Source organism: Paralichthys olivaceus, chromosome 14 (assembly GCF_024713975.1).
Source record: "Paralichthys olivaceus isolate ysfri-2021 chromosome 14, ASM2471397v2, whole genome shotgun sequence".
NCBI lineage: Eukaryota > Metazoa > Chordata > Actinopteri > Pleuronectiformes > Paralichthyidae > Paralichthys > Paralichthys olivaceus.
The window spans coordinates 14,153,334-14,181,211 of record NC_091106.1 but is presented as its reverse complement, the minus strand read 5'-3'; the positions used below and the strand labels follow the sequence as shown (position 1 = coordinate 14,181,211).

Sequence of the window (27,878 nt, the reverse complement as noted above, 5' to 3'; positions counted from 1 at the left end):
CCACTTCAACTACAACTTTTGAAAAAGGAGCATCGTAGCATCTGTTGCTTTATTGACCTCGTGTCTAACATCGAGCTGAACAATAGAAGAAATCAGCTTCCACATCTGTACAGTTAAACTATAAAAGAGTTTAATGTTTACACCGGACTAAGCCGGCGGGAGGGGCGGGGGGGGTCATCCTCCCCTCGAGGAGGTGGGGCTTAAATTCCAAAGTGGGAACGAGCTTCCTCTCGAGACGTCACTCTGGGATAGGCTGCGAGTCGCTGAGCTGCGCTGTCACTCATCGGGGTTTCGGGCTGATCACCATCGCTTCCTCTGGTGAGTAAAAGCTGGAAAATATTTCAAAACCTCCCCCAGATATTCACTTGTAGTTTTATCCGTAGTTTACTTTAAAAACGAAGGTTGTCTGTTGTGTTCCGCGCGTCGAGCCGTTTCAAAGTTGTGAAGCGATGCGCACACACACATACACTCACACTCACACACTCACAGTCAACTACGACGGAAACTTCGGTCGGGAGGGCCTTGTTGCAACAGGTCGACGGGAATCACGTAACAACATGTGTGTGTTCTGGTTGGTTTTGTGTTTATTTGGGGCTGAGTTGATGAATTAACGTTGTTTTGTGTGTGTTTTTTGAATGCAGGACGTGACCCCCCCCCCCCCCCCCAGGTAGGAGAAAGTAGCCCTTACCCGTCGCGGGTTATCAGGCTCCGGGATTAAAGTGCTCGCCAGTCCCGTCGCTTTCGTCGAAACTGCCCGTGAGAGAGGGGGGTTCATGCCGTGTTGGGTTAGCTAAATGCGGCACGAAGCTAAAATGATGCCGGTGAGTTTGTGTTTTATTTTCATGGATACAAGTTTTAACGCTGTCCCACGGTTTAGCTTTTCGACATCTTAGCACCGTGCTAGCCTCGCTGTGTTACCACCGGGACTCACCTGGACATTTAAATTGACGTGGCAAGTTGATGCGGATGGTACTTTGGTGACATTGCTATGGCAACACAGGCTCGTGTTGTGAAGTTCACCAGCAGCTGTGTTTGTATTGTGTGTGTGTGTGATGCTGTGGGTGACATCATTTATTTGCTTTATTATCCCACGTATGTAAACCTAAGTCTCCATCGCTGCCTTGTTATATTTGCACAATCAGTTTAGGTTTAGGGACAGTGATCATTCACCATTACTATTATCTTGACCACATTTATTCATTTATATGCTTTGTTAGTACACAAGCAAGCAGAGGGCACCTGCCAAGTGCAGCTGGACTCCTGCCATGTCACCACCATCATCCCCATCCCCATCATCATCAGTCCATTGCTTCTGCTGCAGTGCAATAGTCTCCGTCTTTCAGCACTTTTTTGATATGTGCAGGGGGGGAGGGGGGGGGGGCAGTGGTCTGCGTGCATGGGCTCACTGTAGTGAAATAACCTTCCCACATATATGGATTTTTTTTTAATTTATTCACAATGCCATTGTAGTCAGTTTGCATGCTTGATGGTAAAGCAGCAACGTATGAAGAAGTAAATGAGCTTAACGTTTTAGGTCCAGAATTCATTTACATGGGAAAATCATAACACAGCCACACAAAGCAGCAATGTTCACTGACTTAAAATGTTGTTTTTCTCAAAATAGTTTCAGATTAATTTTCTGTTGACCGGCTAATCACTTAAGCAACTTATCATTTCAAACTAGTTCCATTCCAGCATATGTTTCCAGGATATTTAGTTCATGGAGGAATTGACATTCATTATAAGAAATGTTATACTTCAAATCAATGTTAATTAATTAGTATGCTCAGGCTACACTAATGTTGTTCTTTTCGGCTCAGACTTCTGCCTCCCCTGGCGCATCTGGTTCATTAATCATCTAAGCAATGGAGACAGATTAATGTTTGAATGACTCCTGTCGGATGCCTGGCGACTGTTACATAGTTATTTGTTAAAACCGAGGTCGGCTCACACACCAGTATACATTTTCTGCCCTGACAAGTTTTCATACAAGATTTATTGTCTTTACATGGCACATGAGATCTTGGTGATTTCCCCCTTCTTTACAACAACCTGAGAATACATATGTCTGTGTGTACCTTTGACTAATACACAGCCTCTGGTGTTGCCTGATAAACACAAAATGGTCTTTATCTGGCCATGTCTGATGGAAGGTATTGTCTTATAAATTACTCTCATAGCCGGTGACCCTGCTTGTACAGGCCAGGGGCTCGGGGGGTAGTGAGAATGTCATGTCGTAATTGCTGGCTGGGGATGGTAAATAGGGGGTCACTGTTTTCTGAACACAAAGAACTGCAGGGACTCTTATAAAGCATGTTGTGGAAAGCACATTGTGTGTGTGTCTGTGCTGTGGCAGTGTCCTGATAAGGGATGCTCAGCCTTTATGCAACCATAGCATGTTCAAACTCATTTACCCATGACTTACTGATGTCGCTACTTCAAACAGTCTTTGTTCTGCAGATTGTTGTTAATGCCATATATGGGTTTGAATAATCTACTAGTTTATTAGTCCATGTTTAATTTTGATGTCCGTTTTGTAAAGATGAATTATAGTCGGTGGACTATAACAATAACAAGGGGAAAACAGGGAAGAAAAATATGATAACACCAGTAAGACATTTTCTGCCTGAGTTTGTATTACAAATGTTGCAGACACAGATCCCACATCATTTCCTCATTCCTTTCCCATCATTTGAGTTGCTTGTTATTTAGATTTTCCAGCAGATACATTGTCATGTGCGTGCCTGGCCGGCATTATTCTGTTACAGTTATGCTGTGTCTCACAGTTGCTAGATTTGTGGCAGTGTTATGATGGTGGGAAAATAAGGTGATGCTCTGGGAAGCCTACTTTTGCTGTCTGTCAACAGAAACCGAAGTAGGCTTTATCTGCGGCCACCATAGCCTTTGTGTTTACTCTGTGGGAGAATATGTGGCGCTTACGTAAACAGACTGTCACATCAGTGATGGCCAAGGACGTCTAATGGCAATGCATTGACTTTTGTCTCAAGGAAAAGAGTTGAAAGGATGATGTTAGTTGGGATGAATGATGTAAAAAATACTGGAGGAATGTAAAAATATGTTTGTTCCAAGCATTTATGTTGTTTAACTTTGTAACAATTTTGCAGACAAAGTTGATTTATTCATCACAGGGAAGAGTAAGGACATGTTTGCTGAAGTAGTAAGGAAAATCTGATGGTGAAGCTAAGCAGAGTCTGTGAATAATGCCGTTGAATACATTACCTGTTTGACTGTGCAGTGCACCAATGCCACAATACCAGCATAACATTAGCCTGGTTTCTGAAAGGAAGAACAGCACAGTCACCTGAGCAGGTATCAGCTTACCCACTCAGGGAAACTGGGCGACTCAGCTGTGAAAAGCAGAACACGTTAAAGACATTGGGATCAGTATGGTCAGGGAATCAGCATTGTATAAAAATGTGTGGTTCTGTAAGAATGAATAAATAGTCCCACAAACTAAGCAGTTTATAGTTTATGATCTGTCAGAGCTTGTTTGTAGTTCTGTACCAGTAGATGTGTTGTGCAACTGTAGAAATGTGTTTGTAGTTGTTACGAACATCAGTTACACTAGAAGGTAGAATGAAAAGACTGAGAAATAATGAGGCACATGTGCAGACGGTATGTCTCGATAGACTTTACGGTTGAATCCATTGTTTATATCAAAAAGTGACAAACAACTAAAAATAGTGAGCTTGAGGGAAAAGTAGTAACCCTGGCTTCTCTTACCTCCATTCAGCTCAGTCAATCATGACGTCAAAAGGGTGTGAATGGTGTATAATGTTATTTGGAAAGTTACAGACATGATAAGATGCAGTCGCATACGTTTAGTTATATACTGTGTGTTTTAATATTTATTTTATTTTGTGTTGAATGAAATATTCTTCTGCCACATATCTCTGTTTCATAGGTTTGTGGAGCCCAGTGCTCACTGCTGTGTGAGTAATACCCCTTTTCAGGGACTTTTGTGGAGACAGAAACTATCACCCAGGAACTAAATTTAGACTCTTGTTCTGCTGGTCCAAATGTTGTTTATGTTCGTGAGTGCTCAAAAAAAAGTTCCTGCAGCAGAACTTTACCTCCTCCAGTCCTTCACTCCTCTGCTTCACCACAGGCTGTTTTGCATATGACAGATTAGACGCCACAAAGGCATCATTCAGTGCCTTTTTTTACGAAGCCAATTAGTGTGCCTGCACATTTTGAAGCGCTCCCTCTTGGCTTTTAGTTTCCTCATTGATAAATAAATAATTTTGCATACAGTAAATTCCTTCACAAGAGGCCAGGTGTTTTCACAATTGTTTGAGTGCTACAGCTTTCAGTCATTTATTATTAGGTCATTTAAGTCTGTCCATATTATCTCAAGGTTTCTGTGGCCTTGTTGTTTCTCTGGATGACTTCATCCACCCATCAAGAGCTCAGAAAAAAGGATACATCCTCTCCCTTCTGCATGATTTGGACTCCCATTTGCTTATCTCTCAGATAACCATGAAGTAGGAACTGTCTCATCACGTAGCCCAGGAATGGAAAGAGTATTGCAAGAGTGCGGATTATACAGTGATAGGCTAAGTACTGCAATGCAGACAGAGAGAAGAGCTTGTCCTGATCCAAGAGTCACAGCTATAGCTGCAGCTTCAGTGTGTTGTAAAAGCTGCTTGTTTTTCTGAATGTTGCAGATGAATGAGGGAAGTATGCATTCTGATTCCCTCTGCGTTTTGCTGTTCTTTACCCCTGACCTTTTCTCCTGCACTCTCTAATGCATCGTTAAGAAAGTGAATAAGAGACAAGAAATATCATAGCCATCTGGGAGCTTTCTGCTGCGCTGGAACCGTGTCAAAACTCTTAAAGCTGTGGCAGGGAGACACACAAACACACACAAACACATACACGGAGAAGAAGATGTTGCTGCAGTTTCTTAAAAACCTGTCGTAATCAGTTTCAAAGGTGACTCCCTCAACAAGAGCCAGTTGAATCATCCGCTTACCACAGCAATATCTGTAATTGGAAATGTGTGCAAACAAACAGCCCAGCAGCACTAAAGTGAGACTCCTCAGGAGGGGTCCAAGATGTAGCCCCTGTCACCCTTTCTCACAACACTGTTCCAGTTGTCCCATTTCTCCCTGAGGCATTATACCAGATGTGTATCTGTTGCACTACATCTCAGTTTATTCTATTAAGTCTGTCTGACATTGTTTGTTCTAACTCCATCCATAATCCTCCTGGACATGTATAGAATCAGAACTTGCTTTTATGTTTTAAAATAATAAAAATGATAATAATTTATTATTTTATTAAGACACTTTGGTCTTTTATCTTTGGTGCACACTAAAGATATTTGGTGAAATCTTTCTCCACCTAAACACTCACTGAAATAATGTAACATGTTTCTGATATACTTTTCTGTAACATCATCACCAAGTCTTACCTGCTAAACTAACCAGCATAATTCTTTATGATATTCATGTTTTTAATTAATACTGACTCAACTTGTTTAATCTTCGCTGTATTATTATCATCTGGGACCATAGCAACCACAGTGTAATATGCATGTAAATTCAGTTTCTCAGATTAGACAGACTATTTACACTTTTCTTTCCCCTTTGTTTAGTCTTATTTGTATCAAGTACGGCAATTGTTGAACCAGTCTTATTGAAATAGCTTTGGAACTGTAACTTTATCTGTGAATCAACAGAAAATTGATAGATCTGACAAGTTAATTTGTATTAAACAATTTATGGTTTCAACTTAAGTATATGAGTAAATTTACATTTAGATTCTCAGTTAGATGCTCAAAAAAAGACAATGTAATTTTAATGTTGGACTCTTGAATGATCTTTAATCAATCCATCCACTATCAATACCACATATCCTATAAGGGTCGCAGAGGAGACTGGAGCCAATCCCATCTGACATTGGGGGAGAGGCAGGGTACACTCTGGAAAGGTCAGCAGCATATTGCAGGGCCATTGCGAAAAATAACATGCTGTTAAATCAGGCCTACTGGCAAATTTCAGATTTAAATTTTTTATTTTCAGAATACCAAACTCGATTATGAATGATCTGCGATGTTACTGTGGGTGTGTTAAGTTATTTGGATGTGAATTCTCTGTGACGGGCTTCGCCTTTAATTTGCTGGTTATCCTGATATTGCAGAGTAATTTCATTATAGCACAATCCCCTGTGATTTGTCTATTCTTGGACATGGGAAACTGCAGTGCTCGACAGTTTTGATCACTCTTAACTCAATGTGCATCCAATTGCATTTGGACACTAAGGTCTTGAGAGACAAATGCAGTAGAATTGACCCTCACAAGGAGAGAGGGGCTTTTCAAGGTGGAAACATGGATTGATTTTCTGTTAGAATATCGTTATAAAGGAAAGGTTCTTCTAACTTTGTTTTCAATTTTCCTTGAACTTGAACTAATGCATTTGTATGAAGAAAACAACATCCTGCTCTGTTAGCATGCACTTCTCTCTATTACATCAGTGCTCATGAACATTATCATAACGATCAGTGTGAGTGCCACACACACCAACGCAACATTCCTTATTCTAATTGGCTGCGGTTACAGTGTTGATCTTTAAACTCAAGGCCTCTGTCTAAACAACTGGAAAGGCTGGTAAAGCCTGTTTCCCTGCTTCAGGGCCCCTCTGGCTTAGACGAGAGGAGGGATTCAAATCACTCAGCAAAGACCAATTCAGAATCTAATGGTTGGTGATCTTATTCACAGATATCTTCAGTGTGCAGTATCTCACAAAATAGCACAGAAGCATATTAACCACAAATAGGACAGATACAGACTCGAGGTTCCATACAATAACAGCTGATACAATATCTCTTTGATTTGTCCCATCTCTTTCAGAAGGGCTGGTCACATAAGTGCTGCCAGCTGCAGTCCCTCTGCTCCTCTTAGATTTGCTCTTATTACAGCTGAGGGATTGATGTTACAGCCTTTCATCATTGAGACACACACCCCTCCTGTTTCTGTCCAGAGGAGAGGGTTGTGAGTATCAACACTGACCCCCAAGACTGGAGGTTTTTTGTTCTTCCTTGGTCATCAATGTCCTTACTTTTATCTCTATACTCCAATCTCTATACTGTTGTGCTTTGGTTAGCCTCTCTTTTCGTCTCAAGGCACAATAGCTGTGGCATAACTGCAAGCTATTGAATTCAAGCTTACTATTGTAATACTGAGCCAGTAGTCTGTTGAAAGCCGATATTTATATATATCAGATTAACTTAATCCCTGAGATACAGCCCCGATGACCTAGCCTTATAGCTGCTCTGCTTTGAGAATATCCACAGTGCACAGTGCAGCGATAAAAGACATTTCTTTGCTTCTGTCTATAATTGTCAATTTGCAGTACTGAGACGTCACTCCAGTCCCCAAACCCTGGGAGACAGCTCTGATTTAGCTGCTGCTGTGATGGAAATAGAAATCTATCGCTTTAATAGAGCAGCAGAGGCAGCACGTCCCTGTCTCCCATCCCCAGGGCGATCGCTTTGCCCGGTCTGAGTTACGAAGGAAGTGCAATTCAGCATTTGCTTCTGACATCCCCTCTGATAGACAGGAGGCAAGTGGAGCACATTTTTTACCAAACCGTGTCATATACAATCCAAAAAATGGTACAGCTCAGCTTCCTGGCAGTATAAGGTAAAGTGATCCCTTCTGGTTCGCTGTCGGTTTTGAAACAGGCCTATCGAATTGTTGTTGAGCTGTTTAATTTTACTCACTGTTGTATCTATGAATATTTAATGAACTCTCAAGTCATCTGGCTGAGTAGAAACAGGGAGTTTGGGCGCTCTTCTCACCTGTCTGTCTAGGTAGACCACACAAAGCCTTTCTCTTTATCAAACTGGCAGACGCTCTGTAGTCAGGCTGGGCATTATGGAGTTAATCAGATATTATGATCCCAGGAAAACTTTATTTCTATATGTGTATCTGATATGTTGTTAAATAATATGCAAAATGCAAGAGTTTCTGATCAAAAACAAACATTGCAAGTGGAAGAAGTTGAGATAATGTATCTCTTAAGAGAAAAGCGTCCGTTTGTCCCTGTGCCCTGTTGAATTAACATCATATAGATAGTAGTTTCATTGTTGAAATGTCTTCCTTGTGTCCTAAGATTATCTCGCTTATTAGCTACACTACCCCCTATGATTTCACATGGTGCTGCTCTATTGCATGGGATTTGTCTCTAGCCGTATGGATGAAATGAACAGAGTAAGAAAAAAAAAAAAACAGAAAGGCAAACTCCTTGTGGTATGTAAAGTAGTCTATCGCTTTTTAAAGTGTGTTGACCTGGTTTAAAATAACAAACATATACCACCATATGCTTGCTATGTTTGGTGCAAAAGAGGTACAACGTTTAGCCTTTACACGTGAAGCTTGTTTAGACACCATGTTCTGAGCTGGACCTGTCATGTTCAATGTCACCTTCTCCTTTGTCTATTCAAACAGTATTGTCTATCATAAGAAACAGAAATATCCTTCTAAGTGATAAACCTAAATATTAACTATTTCCTTAATCTATTTAGCATCTTTTGATGATCCAGAATCAATATTAATATGCATAGATGTATGAAAAGTAAAATTAATTGTGTATGTAGCACATGTCTGCAGTGTCCTGACATTAGGTGGATGAAGGTCAGCAGCGAAGTGCTAACACATCTCGATTGAGGGTTGGATTGTGTGTTGGTGGTGGTCCTGGATCATTAACTTTGGTGCTGAGGAGAATATAGGCATTGCCACTCACCCCCAATACTCCTTTCCCCTCCCATCAGTGTCTTCTCACTCTCTTTTCTCACACTCACCCACCCCCATCGCTCTGTTGTCTCTCTTTCACTCTCCAAATATTAACAGGGTCATTTGAATGTCCTGCTCTGCTGGGAGGTTTGTGATGATGTCAGCTGCTCTGCGCTGATTCCTGAATGGGTTTTTTTTTGGAACCCTTTGCCAAATGCAGACTACATCCAATTGATGCCAGTTGAGGTTTCTGTTAATTAGCGGCTATGACAGTTTTATTTATTATGTGAACCGATTCCAGTTTTATAACCACGAATAATAAAAGCAGACAGGAAATGAGCACTGTTAATTCTATCTTTGTTCTCTGGTGGTGGTCTTCCTTCACAGAGCTTTTTCCTCTTCTATGGCCACTAAGGAACACAGGGGCAATGTCTGTTTACAGCTTTCTGTACTGAAGATTACTGACAAGGTTGACTCACTGCTGATTCGCTCCATTGATGGGGATCTTTTTTTTTTCCATCCTTATGAAACAAACCAGTTGAGTCAGGTCCTCTGAGTCAGACCGCTGCCCCTCACTTCCACCTTCACGTCATCACCGTGAAAAAAAACACAACAAAACAAACAAAGCTTCTCTGGCTGTGTATGTCGCCAAGGAGATTTTCTGAAGGAACATGTCACCTGCCCACTTACTCAATAAAGCTCATTGAAGAAGAAAAGTGAGAATAAAGCCTCTTATCTTAAGGCTGTTGCACTTTTGCTCACACAGTTCAAAAGCAACTCAAATACTTTTGTTCTTGCGCCATGGCTGCAGCTGCTCCGCACGCTCACCCCGAGCCCTTTGTGTTAGTAACCCCGCTGACCTGATGTTCCCACCATGGCCCCTGAAGGCACGGGGGTTCACAGCAGTGAGAATAGAAAAAACCTGACAGTATAACCTGGAGTTTTAGGACACAGACAACACTATTGCTCAGACAATTATACCCTCTCTGAGGAATCAGTTTTATTATAGCAGTCACTCCTATCCTGTGATCAGATTAGATGTGAGTGTATTGTAATCATAAAAGCCTCTTAAGATACATCTGTTTACAACACAGGTTTTCACTTTCATGTCCACTATCAGTGTCTGTGAAGGTTTATTCAACGCCCAGTTGTTTTTTTTTAAATTGACTGGGAACGTTTTAGTTTAACACCACCTAGTTTCCTTTATTAACTAGGTCTCTCAATGCCTAGTATAACAATAACTATTTATATTGAGTGCCGGTATTGATTTTGAGAAAAGTTTCTTAATACAGGGTTCAATGGGGCCTTAAAAAGTCCAAGATTTGATGATCTACACACTAGGTCATTAATGTTTTAGATTGTTTTAGAGTTCATTTAATGCTACTTTCATTATACTTTTCAGGTGTTTTTGCAGATGTTTTTGCAGCTTGCATAGTTTGTCATGTCACTTTTCTCAATGATACAGATATGAAAGTCTTGAAATGAACTGGTTAAAACCTGCAGAAACTCTGTAGACAATACAGTAACTGTCATAGTTTCAGTATGGGGTTTGACAGGATTGCCAGCATTTGGAGTGATTGAAGACAGCAAAATTCTCTGCTCAGTTTCATTGTTTGTGTTTTTTCTGCTGTAGCTGAAGGCTTTTGCATTCCTTTTCTATCAGTGACAGCTTCACTGAGATACTCCATTTTTTTTAGATAGTCCTGAGCCAGTCCCTCCCATCTGTCAGTCACACACTAACGTACACATTCAGCTCCTCCAGGGTCCTTAGTGGTTTTTTCCTTCAGAGTGCTTGGCAGGGGTATTAAGTGTGTTGTGGGGTTGTATTGTGTGTTGTGTATTGTGTGTGTGAGGGATCTCTCACCGTGGTGACAGCACTAGTTAGCAGTTAGATGGCATGGAGTAAAATGGAATTCTGGGAAGCTGGCCTCTGAGGAATGAGGGTTGGAGAAATGGATACTGCAATCTGTGAAAAACACACACACTGATCACAGAGAATGATGTGTTCACTCTGCTTCTTTCGAGATCACCAGGATTTTCAATTTAATTTCTTTATCTAATCATTCTCTCTCTCCCTCTCCCACATGTTGTCCCCAGATGTTCCTAACTGTATACCTCAGTAACAATGACCAGCATTTTACTGAGGTTCCCGTCACCCCGGAGACGCTATGCCGGGACGTTGTGGAGCTGTGTAAGGAGCCCGGTGAGGCGGACTGCCACCTGTCTGAGATGTGGCGTGGATCTGGTGAGCGATTGTGCCAGTTTACCCACTGTTGCTTTTATCCATGTACACAACATGCAGAACATGAGAATCTCAGTCACACACTGTTTTGTTTGTGGAACATGGCTATATCCCAAGGGGCGGGAGTCGGTGCACAGACACTTGTTTGTGTCCTTCCTTTAATTGGAGGCAAATTGCTTTTCTGAAGTAGACTATATATGGAGATGAGCAGTGTGGTCAACTGCTTGGTGATTTTTCTTTTTTTTTTTGAGGGGCTTATCTCTTTGGATCTACAATGCAAATGAAAGGTAGCCCATAATCCCTGTAACAAACACGAGCACCCAGACATCTCCCACATTTCTTTGGTGGGAGGGGAGGGTGTGATTTCATGCCTGCCCCATTTCTCCATCTTTAAGAGTCAGGAAGTAATCAGAATCCCAACTCAAGGAGTCAGGCTTTATAGCTGTTTCCATGGTGACACTGCAATAAGATGGAATAAAGTGCCAGTTATTGTGTTTGAGTACTTCCACAAGTGGATGCGGCTGACAAGATTGTCAAATTTATCAGCCATTTCTCACTGCAGACCCCTACTGATTCTCCTTGAAAACAAAGCAATGATATATTACATCAAATTTAGATTTAAAGCTTTTAATAATCTGTATGTTATGATAAATGTTTTTTGCACTAATATGATTAAGGATGGTTTCATTGACCTCTCCTCGACAGTGATGTGTCAGTCCATTTGCGTACTGAAATGAGTTGGAAAGAAAAAGACTCATGAATGGATGATGAGCCCTTTGGCTCAGCTCCAGCCAGAATAATTTACATCACACATCACAGTTGTTTTCTTTGGTCTTTGCTCAGAAAGATCAAATATATACATATGGTGCTGATGAAATGAAGTTCCTGTCAAATGTAGGCCAGATAGTGGTTGGACAGGATTCACAAAGGAAACCCTGCATACACATGTGACCTACATTACTATTGTTATGTGTTTGAATTTAATTTACCTAAGTTAATACGATTAGAATATTAAATATTGGTTTGTTTTTATTTTTGGTTTTATCTTTTCCCTTCCCTCCTGCAGAGCGAGCTGTAGGCGACGGAGAGAGGATGCTGGATGTTCTCCAGCGATGGGGACAGCACAGGGCAGAGGTGCGCTTCTTTCTGCGTCACAACCGAGCGCCCAGCAGGGAATCAGGTATGGGTCCATTCCCATTATACACACCCCAATCGCGCATACAGCAGATAACGAAGCAAAAGTTTTTATTTCTGTAATCGCTTCACTTACAAAAGTTTCATGGCTTGGACAAGGGCTGAAGAGGACAAGGGAATATGACACCAACCTAGATGCCTCCAGACAACACAACATGCACACAACTCTGGACTTAAGCAAAGGGTTTTATATTGGCTGGCCCAAAACAAGCCTTATTTAACTTGAAGACCAAGCCGAACACAGGGTGTCCCATATCGTCATAAGCCTGTTACTTTCAGTTTTCTTAGGAACACAGAAAACTCTAGTATTTTGGTCTTGTGCTATCCTCTCAGCCCCACAGTTGCATAACTAAGCCCTTTTACCCCTCACAGCTTGAGTCTGGCCCAGGGATTAGATGGCTGTTTTCCCTTCCTGTTGTCTTAGCCTGCTCTTGTTTTCCCACACTGTTAGCTTAGCTCTGCTCAGTCGTTTGCACCACAGCTCTGAATAAAATTTTTCTGTTACTGTATTTCAATTAAGGATGGGTAGACTCTGTTTTTAATGTAATTCATGCGAATACAGTCATCCTGAATTGAGCTAGCTAAGTAATCTCACACTTATCTAACCACAGTATTGTCTTGTGTTCACACAAACAGTTAACCAGTGCACGTGTTAAAGATGCATACTGTATGTCAAGGGTCATCTAAACTATTATGCAAGCTAAATGGCTTTGGTCATTGGCCAAGGCTTTAAAGATGGGATCTGGATTTTCAGATACCCCCACCCAACCCCCAGCTGTCAAATGCCAGCAGCATGGTTGGATATAAGTGCATACATGTACACAGACAAGCACATTACACACAGTTATGGGATCCACCCACAGACGGTTATGTATTACTTTAAATCCTGAGATTACGGCAAGTCACAAAGAGCACTGATCCTAGTTTTTTCCCAGAGGAGTTGAGATCTACACCCTCCTCTGCAGACCAGAGAAAAGATACTCACCTCAAAGGGGCTGCTTGTTGTTTGTTTGAGACAATTAGAGGTAAAAAGGCAAGAGGAAGTTCCAGGCATTTTTCAGAACTGTCTGTAAAGGCCAGTACTTTGCTGTTCCTTGGTCTGAGGTCACATTTGATGAGACTCTACAATAGTTATGTCTGATGGAGTCTCACGTCTTTTTTGTTACTCAGGAGGCTCAAGAGGCTCAGAATCGAAGAGGAATGGAGTGAAGGGTCCTCAAGACAGGAGGATGGAGAATGGGGTTGGTTTCTATTTTATTTTAAACTTTTTAATTTGCGATATACTGTATTTATTTTCAGAAGAAATGTGTTGTTTGGTCAAAAAAGGAGGTAACACAGTTCTTACAAAGTTCAGCCTAAATGAAAGACTTGTTTGTACATCTCATTTCAATTACTTAATTGAAATTGTTTTTATTATAGGAAAAAATTTAAAGCATTTTTTTGTAGATCATGTATATGACTATAACAAGAATTATATCCATGGCTGATTGTAGGTCAAAGATGTTTTGATGCATTGTCACCAAAACAAACTCTGTGACCTGGTTTGTAAAGAAAGCTAACTTGATGATTTGCCTACAAGTATTAATTAATTCAAAAACACAGTGTACTGTAAAAATGCTAATTTGAAATGAATCAGCACATTATCACAAGGACATTACTATTATAATAATTATCAAGCTGATAATGTCACCAGGCCTTAAGTGTAAAACCTTTAGTTAAAAACTGTTTTTACCACTGTTCTAAAACTCATAAAGACACAAAACAGTAATATTGGTCCTCATGATGGTTTGAAGCTGCTTCTGCTTTTCTGACTTTTTTACATTTGTTGTCTTGAACTAGACATTTGATTCATTTTATTTGATTTCCCTCTACACAAGTAAAAAAAAAAAAGAAAAAATCTGTATTTGTACATGTACTGACATCCTTTGTCCCCCTTTTCTCCTCCCATCCAGGTGGCGACACCCCGCATGGACATGACACTGGCTGAGCTTCAAGAGATGGCAACAAGGCAGCAGCAGCAGATAGAGGCTCAGCAACAGCTCCTCGCTTCCAAGGTGCATAAAGGAGGAAGTGCAAGATGAAAGCAGAGGCTGGGGTGGTTAGAGAGATGGGTGGATACAGGGGGAGAAGGGTTTAAGTGGTGGAGATGAAAGTAAAAGCTGCAGTAGGAGAGACCCACATGGTGCAGCAAGATTAAAGCAAAGGTTATTGGGAGAAAGTGGGGAAATGGTGAAGGGAACAAAGGTGCTAAACAAGTCTAGTGCACTCAAGGAAATGAACATGGGTTGTATTAGAGAGGGAATTTGGAGGTTGTGACAGACAGGTGAGCTGTGGATGGCTTCAAGTGAAGTGTTTATAATTCAAGAAGCCTGAAGCAGCTGCCTGCATCGAATTCTCGCTGCGCTAGACCCATCTGGTATTTGAAGATCTTTTTTATCTTGGCTGGAACTTGTTTGCCTCTTTGCTCATTTTGGTGACAGCAGGAAAGACATCTGACAGAAAACAAAAATTAACTGACCAATGTTTCCTCCTACTCGTACCTTGAAATGTTTCAACTCTGCTGATGCAGGTTTGTGCACTGTATCAAGATGACTAAAGAACATTACTTCTTTCTCGTGTTTCCTCCTTAAATTTGCCCTTCAAGCTGTATCCTGTGTCCTAGAACCATTTAAGAATTCAGATCCAAGTACTTTGCATGCCTGAAGATAATATAACAAGCCAGGGAATGTAAGCTCAAGCAGTCATATACACCTGCACGCAAGTCAAGTAAACAAAGAGACATTACCTTTAGCACACATGCCCTGAATAGTTCCAGATAGAGACTGTATTGTGTACATCTGAGAACCTCTTTGGGAGAGCTCTGTCAGGTTAATAGCTGAGCTCACTGTGCAAGACTCATTAACAAGACTTATTTTGAATGTTTTACACTGTTTAACTCAACACACAGTTGTCTTATTTAACTCAGCATCTTGATATTTAAAGCATTTCTGCTAATAGAAATAGGAATAAATAATTTTTAAAACAACCAACGGCCCTTATTCTTCTAGCCCCTAAACATTACCAGAATATGTAGTTTCGTATCTTGCTTGAGAACAGTCACTACTGTGGAAAGCATACTCAGCCATGACTATGCATGTGCCTTTGATTATATTTGTGAGTGACCTTTGCTTGTTGCTTCCTCTCTTTTGTCTGCAGGAGCAGCGGCTGCGTTACTTGAAGCAGCAGGAGCAGCGTCAGCAGCAGCAGGCCTCTGAGCAGGAGAAGCTGCAGCGCCTCCGAGAGAACATTGAGAACCAAGAGACTCGGCTCAAGAAGGTCCGGGCGCTCAAGGGCCAGGTGGAGCACAAACGCCTCAGCAACGGCAAACTGGGTGAGTTTTGTGAATCCATGAATGGATAAAGAGAAAAAATATTTTTGTTGTTGATATCCTGAGTTTCTCCTTACATCCTTCTTGCCTCCATTATCATCTCATACCATTTTTTCTTCTCCCCATGTCCTGCTCCTCTCCAGTTGAGGAGATAGAACAGATGAACAACCTGTTCCAGCAGAAGCAGAGAGAACTAGTGATGGCTGCATCCAAGGTTGATGAGCTCAGCCGACAGCTAGAGTTGCTCAAAAACGGCAAAATGGAAAACTTCCATGACAACCAGAGTTCCGTTGCCGAACTAGACCGCCTCTATAAGGAACTACAAGTGAGCAGAGATAAGATTTAATAAATACCATTCAACAATATTTCTTCTAATTGAGCATACATGTTATAACTGTCTGTCCTCTTTGTTTTGCCGTCTTGTATTTTCTGGTCAGCTGAGGAACAAGCTAAACCAGGATCAGAACTCTAAGTTGCAGCAGCAGAGAGAGAGCCTGAACAAGCGCAACCTGGAGGTGGTTGCCATGGACAAACGGATAACTGAGCTCCGAGATCGGCTGTGGAAGAAGAAGGCAGCACTACAGCAGAAAGAGAACTTGCCTGTAAGTATTATAAAACCCCAAGAAAATATTCAAATTTAAAATATTCACATAAACTGTTACAGAATACCCTCACATGTCATCCTTTATATTTTGTGAAAGGTTTGCGTTAATTATCAGTGTGACTTTCTCATAGTTTGTCAGGACAGTGATATTCATACCTGTTATAAGTGATGGAAAAGGTTTTGATCAGTGCTCCACCTAGTGGCCTTATGATGAAGGCTGTTTCTGTCTTTTTTACCTTGGAAAGCCTCAGAAGCCCCGGCATTCACAGCTCACCCATGCCAGTGTAAGGTTCCTCAAAACTTGTTTTCTTCCGTGTGGGAAATTCTTGCGACCTCATTATTTAAAGGAGTTGACACCTTTCAGTCTTTTTCCCACTTTTTGATCCCTCTGTTGGAGATAGCTGGTGGGGATTGATCATTATTTTGATCATGTCACAGGGTTGCATCTGATTTTACACTCACTCACACTTCTTCACCCAGCTGTGTTTTCAGTCACATTTTGGCATAAACAACTCCTGAGGAGCGATGAGTGCATGCTGACACTGCAGACAAGCAGGAATGTCAGGAGAGATGCTATCTGCTCTGGCTGCACTCTTGATAAAAACAGGAAAAGGCGAATAACAAGTCTATCAAACACAAACAACCATGTTGGTAAAAACTCAAATTACCTGGAAGGATTCAACACATACCAGAAATCAGCAGGATGCATAATCCTTGAACTCGCCCTAATGGATGATAGGATTTTGGCTCTAATCTCTATCTGGTTTCTTCATGCTCCTCTCTCCCCTTCTCCAGGAGTTGTTTTGAACGCAGGTTGCCATGGGACTGTAAATCGTCTATGGAACAGACTGCAAGGGAGAAAAATTAACATGTTCGCTGCTTGAGGTTGAAAGCTATTTATAGGAATAGCAAGGAAGTGAGGGTTGCCAAAAAGAAAAACATAATCATCCTGATTGGATGATGGATGATTTTATGTTTTCAACTTCTAGCTTCACATTAGTCATTCGAATCTGTCCTCTGTGCAGTAATGTGACTTGATTGTTCAGGAAATTAGCCTGATTTCCTCTCAAAGACAATTAAGGTGTTTTATCGTCATTCAATATTAACTTTCTTTCTTTCAACCAAATTAACATTCAACCAATTAACTGTAAAGTTTTCTTTTTATCATTGAATGTTGGTTCTTAACACTGTAAAACAAAGTCAAAGCTGTTTGTGTTGTAAATATAAAAAATAGCATTGTAGCAGGCAGCATGCATTATGTAAAAGGAAATAAGGTGAACAAGATCCAAAGTTTTGTCTATACGTTAGCGCATAAATAATAAATGTAATAATGGAGATTCATCACACTCTCTTGCATCTCTGATCGAAGTTGTTTGGGTAAATATATAATCTGCTCCCGATCCTAGTTTACAGAGACCTAACTTGTTTTTTGATCTTCTCTAGACATATATAATAAAGTCGGAAGAGAACAGAGAAAGTAAACAACTTCGCCTTGTGCATGTGTTTTGAGATGAAGGCCTGAAAAGGTCCTAGTGAGGAGGTGATTTACCCACACCCTGCCCGGAATCATAATGAGCGGGCCTTTTTCACATCAGCACAAAGACACACTTCGTCCAGGCCGCTCTCTCCTCCAACCAAATAGCAAGCGTCCTGCTGACATCACCCAACAGGCACTCCAAACCATACCGACTGAAAAGAGAAACTGAGGAAACGGCCATATTAGAGTCCTACTGCACCATCCTAGCCCGATAGTTTTTTTTTTTTTTTAGAAAAGGTAAATATTAGATTGGTAACAGTAAAGGGGATTATTTGGTATTTTGAACTGCTGTTGCATGTTTTTGCTTTTGTTTTCTCAAGAATGGCTACCCTGGTAAAGAGAGGGCTTCAAAAGACACTCATCTTCAGGTAATTAAACTAGTATTGGAGCTAAACATATGTGTCTCTTTTCTCTCTGTTGTCTCAAGTATTACTTTAGATTCCATCAATTCTGTTTTTGATTGAGCCACATGCATCTCTTTTTGAAGGGACACTTTGTTATATTGTCATCAGCTGTGAGAAATGTTTTTGTCCAGAGGTTAAGCTTTATTTTAGAAGATAGTTAAGGTACTTTCCCCAAGTTTGAAGTGAAATATGTGTCTGTTTGTTGGGTTTGGAAAACATAAAGGGATTACTTTTCTTCTGTCAATTGCATCTTATGATACATTTCTATAATTCAGATTCAAATTGAGCTGCAAGATTTAACTCTCACTCCTCAGTAGCTGTATATAGTTATATAGAATATAGTTACTAAACAGAATGATTACTAAGAAGTCTAAATACCAGTGAGATAATTTTAAAGGCCGGGCTCGAAGAGGATGGCAATGTTCATCTGCCATTACAACATTTTGGTTCAGAGTAAAATTACCAGTCATGTTTTAGAAGTCTGCCACTCACACTGTTGCATTCACAGACATTCATGATCCTCAGAGAATGAATCCTAATTTTCCCCACTTGTAATCATCAAACCCCACCAGCAGGTCTAAATCTTCAGTTGTACACCTTAAACAGTCTGTCTCACTGCACTAGCACCACCCACAGGTCAGAAAATGAAGTAGAATCGGCAGCGCTCGCCACAATATTAAAGTTATCCACCACACTCATTTCATCTCACCTGTACTCTGTGTCATTACCTTAACATTAGGTTAAGTTTTGGTTATCATTTTTCCATGCTGTCCGTCTTTCTCTGTCTTGCTGACCTTTGTTGCTCTAACAGCCTTGTCTGTTTTTTTTTCTCTCCCCCTTTTCACTATACAGCAGCCCTCTGATGGCCAGGCTGGACAGCAGACAGGTCCATCTCGAGTGGCAGCGGTCGGCCCATACATCCAATCATCCACCATGCCCCGGGGCCCAGTGAGACATGACCTGCTTGTAAAACCAGCCTACCCTGACGGCACTGCCACCCTACCAGCCCACGACGCACAGAGCAAGGCCGGTGCAGGTCAGTAACCAGAAACAACACACTGTCTGAAGCTCTTATCTCACCTCTGAACTCTTTTTCCCTCCTGACCATGAGTCAGATCCCTGCTGGGGTCAAGGTGACAGCAGGCATCAACTATGTCCCTTCTATCATTTTACATATAAATGAATCCGCTGCATTTGGCAATTCCTGAGTTTGCAACGGCTGTCAGCAGCAGAGTTAAAAAAAATAATGATATTTTCAGATCATATATTAAGGTACTATATGTAAGTTTTTGCTTTTTCTACATTTCCAGGGTGAGCATTAACAGTGTGTAAGTACAGAAAATACTTTAGATTAGCATCAAACTTACCAAGAGCTGTTTCAAATGACAGCTGAAGCTTTTGGCAGGTGACTATCTCCACCACTACCTCCCAACAAGAAACCATGTTTGGTGGTATAGAAAGTGTATGAATAGAAGGTTTTAAGAAAACTAATAGTAGAGTTTTCAACTAGGACTCCCCAACTGCTTCTCTCTGTGTTTCTTTGCGTCTGTCATCATGGTGCATGGTCTATTTTAAAAAAAAATAATAAAATGAAATATGACAAGACTGCCGTCCCTCCAGCAGGAGCAGAGGAGTCTGGGACACCTGCTGGTTGTGATGTCACTCTGAGCTCAGAAGGTAGCTAGTGACCTCCTGGATGGTGTGTTATGACGCAGGTTTTGCTGAGCCTGAATATCTCATTCTTTCTTCCGCTCTCCAGATATTTTCTGAACTTTTGATGTGTTTTGCAGTGAGGTTCTCGAACCAGTGTTGTTATTGCAGTGGTGTGTGACCCTAGTCCATTAGCTATTAGCATTGTAGTCTTTCCAGAGCAGCCAAGGGTTTTTAAAATGTCTCAAAATGTCTTGAATTCAATTTTATCAATGTAAGACATAAAAAAGACCCCACAGACTGCAGTAGCATGTGTGCAGTATAATGGAGGGGATGGTAGTCTGGACATACTAATGATGGATGAGAGCATATCCCCCCTATTTTGGCCATCCTTTATGTCATAATTTTTTTTCAGCCTTAAATCAGTCCCCCAGTGGCTGGTGGGCCATCAGTGCACTTCATCGTATTAAAAATGAATGATCCAACACCAAATGAGTCATTATTAAAGAATAGCAGATGTGATTCCCCTCCCTTGTTCCCTCACTTATCTCCTTGTGAGCCCTACGTTTTCCTATTTAAAGCGATCCTCTGAAGAGGAAGTAAAAGTAACAGGTTTTTTCCAAGTCTGTCATGACGTTGCACACAATTATTTCTGCATGCTGAGTTGATGTGCAGTATGAAGAGAGAGAGAGAGAGAGGGATGGATGGATGGATGGGCGGGGATGCTGAGGAAGCCGCTCTCAGTGTACACCTATTCCTCTGATTCCTCTACAGCAGGAATATTGCATAGTAGGAGACAGTCTCCTGAAAGCTGTGCTGGTCTCTGCATGGCCCCTAAGGGGGTCCCTCATTGGGCCCGGCAAATAGCATGTCCACAGCAAACGGAAATCTGGAGATCTAAGGCTTTATTTTTTTTGTCTTTCAAATGCATCTTCCTCAGAAGCCATGTTCTTGCTTAAGCCTTTGAAAGAGCTGCGGGCTAAGAGAAAAGGTACACGTGTGTATGTGTGTGTGTGTGTGTGTGTGTTTCTCAGCTGCGTTCTTTATACATAATTGTTTTACGTGAGTTTTCCCCATGTAAAAACGATTAATAAATTAGATGTTTTCATGAATTCTTTGCTGGATCTTTGGTCTTTTTGCTTGTTTTGCTGTTGTTTGTTGAAGCCTTTATTGAAATTTCTCCCCAGCTCTTTTTCTGCTGCTCTAAATGGGTCAGTTGGAACAAACACATAACCTTTAGTTAAACTGACATTCTGTGTGGATTCTGACCAACTCAATCAGGTCTCCTTTGCAAGATTTGTGTGTATGTCCTTGTCTATATACAACACCTCTTAAGAGGAAGCATTTGACAGAATTCTGAAAGCATTGTACTCGAAACCCTCATGTTTTCACCTTTGTTGATGTGATGCTAATCTTGCTAGTTGTTAAGAGCCTCTTGCTTTTTGTGGCTCATCTGACTATAGATATTTTTGGACATACATGGCCATTGGCTGGGTCTTCGTCAGCCAACCGAAAAAAACAAATGATGAGTAAAAAAAAAGGAGGCAAAATCCTAAAAAAAAAAACCTTTTTCACAAATCCTGGACTTTTTTTCTTTGTCTGACTCTGTCTGGATTGATAATGAAGCTAGTTGCCGCTGGTTTCCACCATTTGTGTTATTTCTACATAAAATCCCTAATGCTAACATCAAATTAAAATTAAACTCCCTGCTTCTTTTTTCCTCTTCAGGTCCAGACTCTAACACCAACGGTCATGGTCCTTCTTCAACACTGCCACGAATGTCCTCTCACTCCCACTCAAACGCAGAACAAGGTAAGAGAATACACATATGCAAACACCACACATGTATAGAGTATCTCCTCAGAAATTCAGTTGCTTCCTCTAGCTTTGAAAACAGTTACTAAGATATAATATAGAACGAGAGCTTCCAAAGGGGCTTTTGTTTTGTCTTTTTATAGAATCTGTATCTGAAAATGAGTCAATACTGATCACTGCCTCTACATGCGGTCTGTGAATAGATGAGACGGAACTGAAGAGAGACAGGAAGGTACGTCCACTTTCCATGTTCGAGTCAACAGAAGTTCCCATCACCTCCCTCCGCAAAAACCAGAGCAGTGATGACCTGGTCAGGGATGCTCAGGTAAGAGGAAACAGAAAACACTTATCTCCCAGGAAAAAATCACTAGTCAGATTTGTGTATTATCATAGGAGTATACACTGTCGTTTAATTTGCAACCTCCCTCTCATCTCATCTTTCTAGTCTGCCCTCAAGGCTCCAGTCAAGGTGCCTCCTCCCGTTCCCACCAAACCGAAAGGCCCTGGGGTTGTGCCCTACGGGAAACCAGGCCTCAACACAGGCACTTTCCCTAAAGCCAAACCCCATGGCCAGCAGCCCCAGGCTGCCCAGAACCGCAGCCCCCTGACACCCTCACAGAGCCAGACACTCCCCCTGCCAGCCAAGCAGGACGCTCCACCTGCAGCCACAGTACGGCCCTTCACCCCAGAGCTGCCCTCCTCCAAAGATACCAACCTGAGTAAGCCCCAGACCTTAGCGGCCAGCTCTATATACTCCATGTACACACAGCAACCTGGCTCAGGCAAGCCCTTCCAGCCCAGTTTGCAGGGTGTTCTCCACAGGGCTCAGAACCGCAACAATGGATTCATCAGTGGTAAGACTATCCAGTTGTAACTTAACTAAACATAAATTTAGTGTTTGAACAGTGTTATTAAGGTGATAAATGTACTTTAAGTAACTGCTTAGTTTGACCCTTCATTTGATCCTGTGTCAGAACAAACAAAAATCTGAAGATAGTGATAGAATTAATGTTACATGAAACCTGAAGGTGACCCCGACAAAATTCTAATACAGTGGAAACTGCTTTTAGTGAATAGAGTAAGAGTCTGACCTACTGTTTTTTTTAATGAGTTCAGAGCAGCATGCACATTCATCAGCCCGCCCCGCTTGCGCTCTCTCTCTCTTGTTGTACACGTTTTTCAAAAACATGTCATTGACATTGGGCCATGTAGTTCATACAGTAATTTATTGATTTGATAGGGATTCGTTCAATGATGTGACATCAAGTAACTTAACATCATATCTCTTTTGAAACTGCAGTCTTGAAACTTGTTTGCTCTCTTTATTTGTAGTGTACGGTAAACCAGTGATCCCCATTGGAGGCCCCTTATATCCAGAGAACCCATACATGGACCGCCGCTCCCCTGCCCCAGAGTTTGAGGTTGACCACAATGGACCAATCAATGTGGGTCCCAGCTCATCTGAGGGCCCCCAACCAGAAACGGAGCGCATCCCCCGGCCCCTCAGCCCCACCAAGCTGCTTCCCTTTATTTCTAACCCCTACAGACATCAGAGCGAGGGGGACTTGGAAGCCCTGAGAAAGAAACTCTACAACGCCCCGAGGCCCCTGAAGAAACGCAGCTCCATCACTGAACCAGAAGGTCCTGCAGGGCCCAACATTCAGAAACTCCTGTATCAGAAGACCACGCTGGCAGCTATGGAGACCATTGTGACCACACCAACCACCCCCACTTACGCTGGTGAAGCAGAGCAGGTGGCAGAGGGATCTGTGGGGCCAAATGTTCCAAACCTTCTAATGGGTGCAGAGAACCACGCTTCAGAGACAGGTCCTGCTCTAGAGGGAGGTCAGCTGCTATCTTCCCTTTCTATCCCTGCCGAACAAACCAAAACGCCTTCAGCTATCCCGGAGAGTGAAGACATCATCCCCCCTCCTCCCCCATCCCACCCGGCCCCCAGGCCAGATGATGCCATTTTCCTACCACCACCCCCTGCTGGCTTGGAGGACATAATCCCCAACCTGCCTCCTCCGCCTCCAGAGGGCTTCCTTGAGGAGTTCCCTCCCTACCCACCTCCACCGTACCCCAGCGGAGGAGAGCAGGACAGTTTGGGAGAGGACACCTTTAACATGAAGGCACCAGAGGTCACGGGCCAAGTCACACTACCACCGGTATGAATCACCATCATACAGTTGTTGAATGACACCACAGCTGTTAACTACACTCATAGATAACACTTCCTTTGTTTTTATACTGTGGGTCCTTTAAACCCCCACATGTTTGTGATGGGGGCAGGTCATGAGTTACAGTAAATGTTCAACAGCAGTGACCTGGCCCGATGTTATATAATTAAATGATCCTCATCAATCACTGCTATTGTTTCTGGAGAAAATGGGCCTCACTCTGCTTACACTAAGCGGATACCCACCCTACTTTCTTGCATTTACTTTGGTGCAATCTGTGTTGTAAATAAACACCAGTTTATGTTCTTGTTGTTAAGCTCTCAGTGTAACTCCTTAAGCGGTTTTTGACCCAAGAGGGCAAACCAATGAGATTTCAGAGGGAGGAGGGAAAGAGGGAGGTTTAGGAACTAAATCAATCATGTTATTTCAGGAATTTTTTCTGGATTTTGTTTATATCCCACCCCTTGTTCCCATTTAAGACCCATTTACCCACTTCACTGGAGGGCAATTGTTCCTCATCAGGTTGCATAATCAAAGTTTTAGAGAAATGAACTTGTGTCTTACAGCTTGTGCTGACAAACTGGATTAGCATTGCGCTGAGAGCTGGAAAAACAAGTCCCTGTTCTCTCAGTCCAGATTGAACTCAACAGAGCGCAGACATTTTTACCTCAGCAGGATGAGACTCTTAACAGTCTCACTTCTCTAGATTCTCATCCCTCTTTTTATTGTGATGGCTGTTTGAGATCATTCGTCTGTTTCATGTTTATGACTGTGTGTTTAGGGGAAGAGGACCAACTTGCGCAAGATTGGCTCTGAACGCATTGATCACAGCATGAGAGTGAAGTTCAACCCACTGGCTCTGCTGCTGGACTCGTCGCTGGAGGGAGAGTTTGATCTTGTCCAGAGAATCATCTATGAAGTAAGAAATGAATTCATCTGTTTCTGCTGTATTACTAAGCTAGTATGGTAAAATAGATTAGATTGAAATATCTAAAAGAAGTCATTGTATAAAAGAAGTTATATTTCAGTATTTGCTTTTAATAAAGTGAAGCTTTTATTGAGACTATCTTGTAATTTCTCGATCGTAGGTTGAGGATCCCAGTCTGCCCAACGATGAAGGCATCACAGCTCTACATAACGCTGTCTGTGCCGGACACACAGAAATTGTCAAGTTTCTGGTTCAGTTTGGAGTCAACGTCAATGCTGCTGACAGTGATGGCTGGTGAGTTCAAATTCACTGCTGCCATGATTGATTAGGGATTATTTGATCTGAGCCTCAAGCTAGTCTGAACTGTCATTAAACATCTACACATTCTCTTGTTTTTTAAGTCACACCTGAACAAACATTATTCTGCTGTAAGAAACCTGAATGTAATCACCAAAATGAATCAGTTGTCAGTGGTTTCTTCATATTTCTAATATCTTTTCTTCTCTTTATTTTCTTTCCTCTCACACAGGACACCTCTTCACTGTGCTGCATCCTGCAACAACGTACAAGTGTGCAAGTTCCTGGTGGAGTCCGGCGCGGCAGTGTTCGCTATGACTTACAGCGACATGCAGACGGCAGCTGACAAATGTGAAGAGATGGAGGAGGGCTACACCCAGTGCTCGCAGTTCCTCTACGGTCAGTGAAAGTGGTTTTATTCCAGTAGAAACTGCTCATAGTGATCAGTTATAGTGATCATATACACAGGATATGGATCAATACATTTGCCACAGAATAATTCCAATTTAGAAAGTTTGCTTTGTAGATGATTTGCTTATAAATAAAGGGGGAAAAAAATCAGCCTGTAATGACCAATTTAACTTGGACATATGTAATCAGTAGAAGTGGATTACACCTTTTAAACATTTTTTTTTTTTATGTCTACTCTCAGGTGTGCAGGAGAAGATGGGCATCATGAACAGGGGTGTGGTCTACGGTCTGTGGGACTACACCAGCGAAAACCCTGATGAACTGACGTTCAGCGAGGGAGACTGCATGACCATCATCCGCAGAGAAGACGAGGACGAGATGGAATGGTGGTGGGCGCGCATGGGCGACACTGAGGGTTACATTCCCCGCAACCTCCTAGGGGTGAGTCTTTGTAATAATAATGATTGTGTGTATTTTATACAGAATTGTTTTTCTGCAATTATAATATTAACATTGTCTCCTTGTCATCTTTCACAGCTCTATCCCAGAATAAAGCCAAGACAGAGGACCCTGGCCTAAAACACAAAGACCCTGGACATTCCAGTCAGCCAACACACACACACACACACACACACACACACACACACACACACACACACACACACACACACACACGCTTTAACAGACTGGAAAAGAGAAGGACTCTGCTGAAATGAAGACACACTGACAGACCAAACCATATGAAGGATCAGCTCTGAGCTCTCTCTGGCACTTTTCTGTTACTACAATAGAAGGATTCTCTCTCTCTCTCTCTCTCTCTCTCTCTCTCTCTTAATGTGTACTTTGTACTTAAGACACTTGTGGCATTGTTTTTCCTCGACTCTGCTGTTTTTGTACTTATTATCGAAATAGTCAGCTACTATTTCTAAAGCGACAGAAACTCAAAAATTGGGATGTAAACGGAACGAGCAGTATTTTTATTTCTAGAAAGTGATTTTTACACTTTTGAACTGTTCTTTATTTTCTAACATACTTTGAGCTCTACATTGCATGTGGTGAATGAGATGATTCTTTTGAAATCTGGTACCAAGACAATCTAAAGGGGCTTGTTTCTCCTCATCTACTCTGAGTAACCGTGCCTCTGTATATCTGCACTGGAGGTGTAAAGTTTCAGCTGTGACAACCACTGTTCTGCCTGAATAGATAATGAAATCATTGGTGGGAAAGACAGACGGTGAAGCTTTTGATTAATCGTTTGCTGTTCACTCTGTGGTCGATGATGCTCAGAAATCCAGTCTACTGTCCTGCAGTGGCACGTGTTTGAGATGCCACAAGATGCTGTGTATACATGTACTTCTGTCACAAACTAGTGAAATGTTACTGTAGGAATGATATTGTTGTGAAAGTGCATTTCGAAGTATGAATTTGACGATACAGTCATGTAATGAGGCAAGCCTAATACCAGAAACTTTGACACTTTGTGGTGATCAGTAAGAGATGACAGTCAAAACAAGTCAAATCATCTCTTAAAAGCAAATGATGACATTCCCAAAACTCAACTTATCACATATCTCTGTCAACTCAGATGTATTTATTTTTGTTATTTTTTCTTTAGCTCTTTTGTCATAATTATAACCACAAATGTACTGTAGTATTTCAAACATTTACAATAAAATAATTTGTACTAAGTTTGTATCGTCTTCTTGGTCCTAAAACAACAGCAAATAATGACTCAAGACCAATTTTTAATCATTGTCAATAACTTTAACAGTAATATTTGCTGCCCTCTGCTGGACAGACGGCGAAGCTTTCACCACTAAGAGAAAAAGTGACTAAAATAGCAGAATATTGTTTAATCAATAATTATTGTTAAAACAACATGACCTGGCCATATGTTTGGCACAGTGCTGCAGTAAAGAAAACTGAGCCTTCTGTTTGAGATTGAACACATTTGGCTCTGGTTTGGAACGGAGGCAAAAGACAGGATGCCAGTTGAGCTCTGTTAATTTTCCCTCCAGCTCCATCAGAATTGGACAGAAAATTGCGGTCCCAGCCGCATTCTAATAGGATCCCTCCCTAGCTACTGAGCCCCACCCACATTGATGGATCTAAATCTGGATTGGTTTGTAAAGTTTGTGACATCACAAACCATGGCTGTTTGAATCAGTCACTGACTGGAATCTGTTTCCTGCAGCGTCGCGATGGAAATACTCCGTCATGGTATTGATGTACTTCACTCAAAAAAAAGTTTATATAAAAGACATAGCGTTTAGAGCAGAACCTTTATATAAATGTCCTGATACATGTCACCACTGACAGAACTGGTAGGAAAAGCTCAAATGTAAACAATGAAGTTATCAGTGGCCTCATTAGTGTGATGAGGACAAACAGGAAACAGGTATTTATAATACAATTCATTATATTTTCACTGTAATCACAGAATGTTTTGCACAATAATAACTTAATTTTCTTTTAATCACCTCAGTCTCC

The 27,878-nt window shown here is 41.6% G+C and overlaps 1 protein-coding gene across 6 annotated transcripts; it reads left to right on the top strand.

Moving 5' to 3' along the window:
- Positions 1-212: 212 nt before the first annotated feature.
- On the top strand, positions 213-27,077 carry tp53bp2a (tumor protein p53 binding protein, 2a). Of its 6 annotated transcripts, XM_020095063.2 has the most exons (21): positions 246-318; positions 642-821; positions 10,857-11,004; positions 12,068-12,181; positions 13,366-13,436; positions 14,148-14,249; positions 15,391-15,565; positions 15,706-15,887; positions 16,000-16,164; positions 16,412-16,450; positions 18,024-18,071; positions 18,960-19,143; positions 21,486-21,569; positions 21,776-21,897; positions 22,018-22,426; positions 22,905-23,740; positions 24,534-24,671; positions 24,841-24,974; positions 25,210-25,376; positions 25,630-25,829; positions 25,926-27,077. In XM_020095063.2, the coding sequence occupies exons 2-21, from the start codon at positions 795-797 to the stop codon at positions 25,965-25,967; spliced, it is 3,387 nt and encodes a 1,128-aa protein (XP_019950622.2). In that variant the 5' UTR covers positions 246-318; positions 642-794; the 3' UTR covers positions 25,968-27,077. The 6 variants fall into 6 exon arrangements, with proteins under 6 accessions (XP_019950639.2, XP_069394546.1, XP_069394547.1 ...); XM_020095080.2 differs by lacking the exon at positions 642-821 and having other exon boundaries at positions 213-318; XM_020095091.2 differs by lacking the exon at positions 16,412-16,450 and having other exon boundaries at positions 243-318.
- Positions 27,078-27,878: the final 801 nt, after the last annotated feature.